This window comes from Sorex fumeus, unplaced genomic scaffold (genome assembly GCF_029834395.1).
Source record: "Sorex fumeus unplaced genomic scaffold, SorFum_2.1 ptg000039l, whole genome shotgun sequence".
Lineage (NCBI taxonomy): Eukaryota > Metazoa > Chordata > Mammalia > Eulipotyphla > Soricidae > Sorex > Sorex fumeus.
The window spans coordinates 3,672,511-3,678,904 of NW_026606096.1; the positions used below are offsets into that span (position 1 = coordinate 3,672,511).

Genomic DNA, 6,394 nt, shown 5'->3' on the forward strand with positions numbered 1-6,394 from the left:
AATTTCATAGACTCAAAACCAACTATACAAGAAGAATGAAAAGGGCTACTTTAAGACAAGATAAATATCAAAAGCACAGCAAACTTCTACAGAAAGATGGCACAAAACTTCATGACAATAATTTCAATGTCAGGAACTTAAATGCAGCAACTAAGAGATACAGAATAGCAGGATGAATTGGAATATTGAATCAAACCTTCTGCTGCTTATAAGAAACACAGTTGAATAGCAAGGGCAATCAGACTCAAAGTCAAAGGTTGGAAGACAATATTTCAAGCTAACAACCCCCACAAAAAGGCTGGTGTGGCCATTAGTATCAGAAAACATGAGCAGGAATAAAAAAAGTTATGAGACAGAGAAAGCCGTTTCTTAATGATAAAAGAATATGTACAGCAGTAAGAATTCACATTTTTAACATGTATGCAGGGCTGGAGTGATAGTACAGTGAGTCAGGCATTTGCTTTGCACACGGCTGACCTGGGTTCAATTCCTGGCATCCCATATGGTCCCCCAAGCACTGCCAGAAGTAATTCCTGAGTGCAGATCCAGGAGTAACCTCTGAACATCGCTGGTTGTGACCTAAAAAGCAAAAAAACCCACCAAAAAACCAAAAACCAAAAAAATATATGCACCTAACTAGAGACCAGCAAAATACATAAAGCAACTGCTAACAGACTTGAGGGAAGACCTCGATAACAATAATAGTTGGAGATTTCAATACCATTCTATTACCACTTCATAGACCAAGTAGATTAAAACTCAGCAAAGAAATACTGAACTTGAAGGAAGAAATGGAAGAGAGGGGTTTAATGTATAGCAGAATACATATTCTCCTTTAAGTGCATAGGACATTCTCCATGATAGACTACATGCTAGGCCACACGATTTACCTCCAAAAAGTCAAGAACACAAAAATTATATCAACTATCCTCTCATGGTCTGTGGTTACTATGTTAACCACAAGTAGAAACAGAGAAACAACTCACCCATGCTTTGGACTAGTTTAGCTGTTAAAAATCCTTCTTTTGAGATACACAAAAGAATCTCCAAACTGAGGAGCTCGCTGCAGAGATGTCTCCAGACATTGCACCAGGCTGATTTCACCGTGGTGCCTCAGAGGGGAGCAGGGGTTGTCCCTCCACTTACCCACTAGGAATCCTGGAGGCCACCAACTTCCAGAACCCAACCCATGTAAGTGGGAGCAGTGATTGCAAACTCCAGGCCTCAAGGGATAGGGGATGGACCTGTCTTCTGGATGTCATGCCCACGCATTGCCTCCAGCTGCTGTTTAAGTTCATTAACAGCCATGACCCAGAGACATACAAAAGAATCTTGGAACTGAGCAGCTTGCTGCAGGGATTTCTACAGACTCTAATTATCTAACATTCTAAAATTCTACAAGTGCATAGATGCTCCTTCAGTCATGTGATATCTTATGCTTTCCATAACAAGCAATACAATATAAATTATCTAGCATCTGCCTGTTCAGCAGTTTCGAGTGGTGGCAGTGAAATTCAAAATAGTAGTGGTGGGAAGGTGTGATGGTGGTTGGTCTGGTGTCAGAGTATTGAATGTAATCCATTATTGTGAACAACTTTATGAAAACAAAATTTTATTTATTTATTTAATTTATTGAATCACCGTGAGAAAAGTTACAAAGCTTCTAGGTTTAAGTTTCTGTCATACAATGATCAAACACCCCTCCCTCACCAGTAATTATTTTTCACCACCACGAACCCCAATGTACCCCCCTCCCACCCCTCCCAAAGCCTGTGAGGTAGATGATTTCTACTTAACTCTCTCTACTTTGAATACATTCATTATTTTGACAAAAGATGCACCATTATTGTTTGGAATTTCCCCCCAACAATCAGAACTGCTGAAAAGGCAGTTTCTATTGCTGGTTATGAAAACCATATGATGTTGTGCTGCTTTGGATTTCTGATATTTTATTAATTGTCTGGAGGGATTTCTGCCAAGAGCTGGATAATTACGAGATTGGTTTCTGTGAGACTGGTGCCATGGCCGGGCCAGAGAGCTACCCGTAGGGGGCAACTCATGGCCTCCGTTGGGCATGAAGAACGAGCCGGTTCCGCCCCCCCTTCCCATGAGGCTTCAGTTGCCCCATCACTGCCGACTCATACCTGGCTTTCCAATAAGCTCTGAGGTGGCGGCCACCATGTTGCTGCTGGGGCGGGGGGGGGGAAGGCAGAAGAGACAGACACCCTTTTCCTCCTGGGGAGGGGTATGGCGCCGGAGTTTAATGCATAGTCCATTCACATTTCTGCCTCAAGCTGCTGGGCTCTGGATTAGGTCCATGTGCCTCTGGTGCCATGGCCATGCTGGAGAGCCGCTCGTGGGGGGCAACTCATGGCCTTGGTTGGGCGTGAAGCTGAAAACAAAATTTTAAAAAAATCCTTCTTTTCTCCAAATGACTGTATGTGCACATAGAAGTAAGAAAAGTAACACTATTTTCTTACTTAAAATACACATGTTTACTCCTTAGAGTCAGAGTTCATAGGTTTTACCTTTTTATTTTACTCAACTTAATACAACATGATCTCCCAAGAAGTTTGGAAATAAGTTGCTAATCATTATCTTATTTAGCATGACAAAACTGTGCTCTGCATGCTCTTTCACAAGAATTACATCAGTTCTATAGATGTCCAAAAAGTTTTATAATGCTCAGAATTAAAGATCTTATAACATATATTGCACTTGCCAAAAGTTCACTTCACTTTAGGAATTAACCAGAACATACTAAAAAGTTTCCTCCTTGGAATTCCAATTTCTAGGAAAACAGATATAAAAGGGTTAAAACACTCACAAAGATTACCAAGAAATAGTCAGGATTTCACACTTGTGGATAAAGCTCTCTTTAGATCAAGAGTAGGTTGATACCTGGTGACGAAGCTTACATGAAATAAAATAATCTTAATAAAACACTAAGAATAAAACTCACCGACTGAGTTTTAATACTGCCCATTTCCCCCCTTTCATTCTCTTATCTGTAGCTGTTTCTGGATTCTTCTGGAAGGGAGGGGTGAGATAATGAAGTTTTGTGCAGTTCCTTGCATTCTTCCAGTTCTATAACTTTTAGGATTATGTTGTAAAATAAATTACTAGCTTTTTTTTTAAACCAGGGCTGGAGCGATAGCACAGCGGGTAGGGCGTTTGCCTTGCATGCAGCCAACATGGCCGACCCGAGTTCGATTCCTCTGCCCCTCTCGGAGAGCCCGGCAAGCTACCGAGAGTATTTGATATGCCAGACACAGTAACAACAAAGGTCAATGGAGACGTTACTGGGCCCGCTCGAGCAAATCGATGATCAACGGGAGGGCCTCTCTCTTTTTTAAACCAATACTTCATTCAATAAGTCTGATATTCATTTCCATCACATGGTATTGTACACGATCATCTGTTGAAACAGATTTCTTTTTAACAGGTCTTAGTTTTAAAAAAGTCATATTGTGAATTCTGTATAAACTGGTAGAGAGTGAGTTCCTTTGTTTTGAGTTATAAGCCTCAACTTCACCGCAGAATAAAGAATGTGGCCATAGAAAGCATAACCGTTCACTCATATAGAACAGTATTGTTTCTATAATTTGAAGCTTTCTGAATGGTCGGGTTCAGGCCTGATGTAACTGTAAAAAGATTACTTAGTGAATAGACTATATGGGAATTGTACAAAATGTTATTAAGTCTGATCATTAATAGCTTAACTAGCACTAAGTGACTAATCGCTGTTTGAGTCCCGAGGAGGCCGCTGTGGACAGACCCAGGTCACCTTTTACTTCGGGTGTTTCAGTGTTTTCCAACAGAAACTTTGGCCTTAGGAAAGAGTCACAAACATTTAAAATAATGGCTTTAATTGTCTTTTATATAGTAGGGGGAAGTGTGCTTTAATTAAATATACATACCAGTGACGCTGGCAAGGTCGAAAAGTTACTCTTAATGTTGACAGCTATAAAAACTATAGTTTTTACATGTAAGACAATGAGAGAAAAAAAAGCAATCCCTCTGAAACAAAATAAAAAAAATGTTCACAGTGGCTTGTATCAACAGATATGTATTATATGACAATAACATGTACATACCGAGCACCCTAGGGCTCAGTTTATGTCCTAAAGAAAATGAGCTCTTACATTACTTATGTTTTTTTTCTGAATTAAAAAAAGATCAATTGTACAATGACCCTCTGGGAAGAATAACTGTCTGGGATGTACAGCATTAACACCATGATTAAAATTGTTTGCAAAAGGAATCGAGAATTAAAAAAACAGAACAAAATACTTGGTGGAATTGCAGAGTCTTTCATTTGCTGTTACAACCAGCAAACGGCTTCATTAAGACAAAAATGGAAGGGTGGGCGCGCTCCACAGACACACTATTGAGCAAGCTGACCATTTATGCACATTACAGTTTTAAAAATGAAGGTTATACACTCTATGTTACAAGTCCCCGCTAGGCAGTTTTTTCTTGGCCGGCTTTGTGATCGTACTCCGTGGAGGTGTTACAGGTCTCCTGGCATTCGGTTTCTTTTTCTCTGGAGGCTTTAGTACCTGAAATGTGCACATGAGCGTCTCGTCCACACTCATCATGGCCCCGGCATTGTCAAATTTTCCACAGTAATTGGGTGCGGAAAACAGAGTGACCAACTGCCTCTTGGCAAAAAATTCATACCCATCTTCAACCACCTGATGGGCTCTACAGATAAGATCCAGATCATGCTCATGGAGAAATTTTGCAACCACGTCTGCACCAAACGTGAAGGACACTCCTCTGTCATTTTCACCCCAGCCTAAGACATCCTTATCGGGGTCAGACCACAGAAGATCACAAAGAAGACCCTGACCTGGTACGTCAGTTGGTCGCGTAATTCCCCGAATCTGCTCCATAGATCGAAGATCCGGGGACAAACCTCCATGACAGCAGAAGATCTTCTCGTCCACGATGGCGGCTATCGGCAAACAGTTAAAGCAATCCGTGAAAGTTCTCCACAGTTTAATGTTGTACCTTCTTTTGCATTCGTCATAAAACCCGTAGATCCTACTGATGCTGGCACATTCATGGTTCCCTCTGAGGAGGAAAAAATTCTCGGGGAATTTGATTTTGTAAGCCAGTAAGAGGCAGATCGTCTCCAGCGACTGCTTCCCCCGGTCCACGTAGTCCCCGAGAAACAGGTAGTTGCTCTCTGGAGGGAAACCACCGAACTCGAAAAGTTGGAGCAGATCGTAGTACTGCCCGTGGATGTCACCGCAGATCTTGAGCGGCGCTTCGAGGTCGAGCAGGGTGGGCTGGCTGAGGAAGATCTCGCGGGACTTGAGGCACAGCCCCCTGATTTCACTCTCCTGAAGCTGGACATCCTTCCCAGGCTTGGCCCCCCGCACCTCCAGCAGCCGTTGGAGGATGCTGTCGATGTTGAGTTTGTCTGTATCCGCCATCGCCTCCCCTCCCCCTTCCCCTCCCCCCCACCCCCCACCCTCCGGCAGGGGCACTGCCGTCGCAGGCTGGTGGCCGGGACTCACGCCTCCTCTCCCACGCCACGAGCACTGAGGTGGTGGTGGCGGCGGCCGTGGCAGCAGCCGCGGCGGGACACCCCCCCCCCCCCCCACCAGCCGCCCCGCACCCTGCTTCCTCCTGCTCTCCCCACTGGAACCACCAATTAATTACTAGCTTTTTCTTACTTCAGTTATTTCAAATCAGGAGCTATCAAGGCCAGATTTTTTTTTTTTTAACGATTCCACACAGAAACAAGCAAATAAACATATGCTTTCAGACACAGGAAAAGACCCTTGGTTCTTACCAAACTTTCAAATGCCAGCATAAGAAAACACTTAAACTGCCAATGTTTATGAAAAAAATGAGAAAACTGCCTTTGATTTAATTTTTGATGGCTTTTTGTATCTCTATTGTTTGTAAAGCAGCCTGATTTCTCATTAAAATTAGCTAAGGCTTATAAGGCAAAGCTTTGTTCTGGCTCATAAAGTTGAGTTTTTTTTTCTTTTTGGGTCATATCCAACGATGCTCTGGGGGTCCTCCTGGCTCTGCACTCAGGAATCACACCTGGCGGTGCTTGAGGGACCATATGGGATGCCGGGCATTGAACTCAGGTCGGCTGTGTGCAAGGCAAATGCCCTACCCACTGTACTATCACTCCAGCCCTGTCTCACAAAGCTGTTATCTCACTTCTGCTTTTGATTCTACCTCCCCATGCTTTCTAAACAGTACAGGTTCTGGAGCTGAGAAAATTAGGGATCAGGAATCTTTTAACCTTTTATAGTAAGATCTAGATTGAGAATTTTAATTTCTCCTCATTCTCAACACTCAGTTTTATTTTTATTTTTTGCTTTTTTTGGGTCACACCTGGCAATACACAGGGTTATTCCTGGCT

General features: G+C 42.8%; 1 protein-coding gene across 1 annotated transcript; it reads right to left on the reverse strand.

Moving 5' to 3' along the window:
- Positions 1-3,371: 3,371 nt before the first annotated feature.
- LOC130028328 (serine/threonine-protein phosphatase PP1-gamma catalytic subunit B-like) lies at positions 3,372-5,447 on the reverse strand. Its single transcript, XM_056119090.1, has 2 exons — positions 4,502-5,447; positions 3,372-3,644 (listed from the first exon to the last, which is right to left on the reverse strand). Exons 1-2 carry the CDS (start codon positions 5,442-5,444, stop codon positions 3,574-3,576), a joined length of 1,014 nt encoding a protein of 337 aa, XP_055975065.1. The 5' UTR covers positions 5,445-5,447; the 3' UTR covers positions 3,372-3,573.
- Between the last annotated feature and the right edge of the window lie 947 nt (positions 5,448-6,394).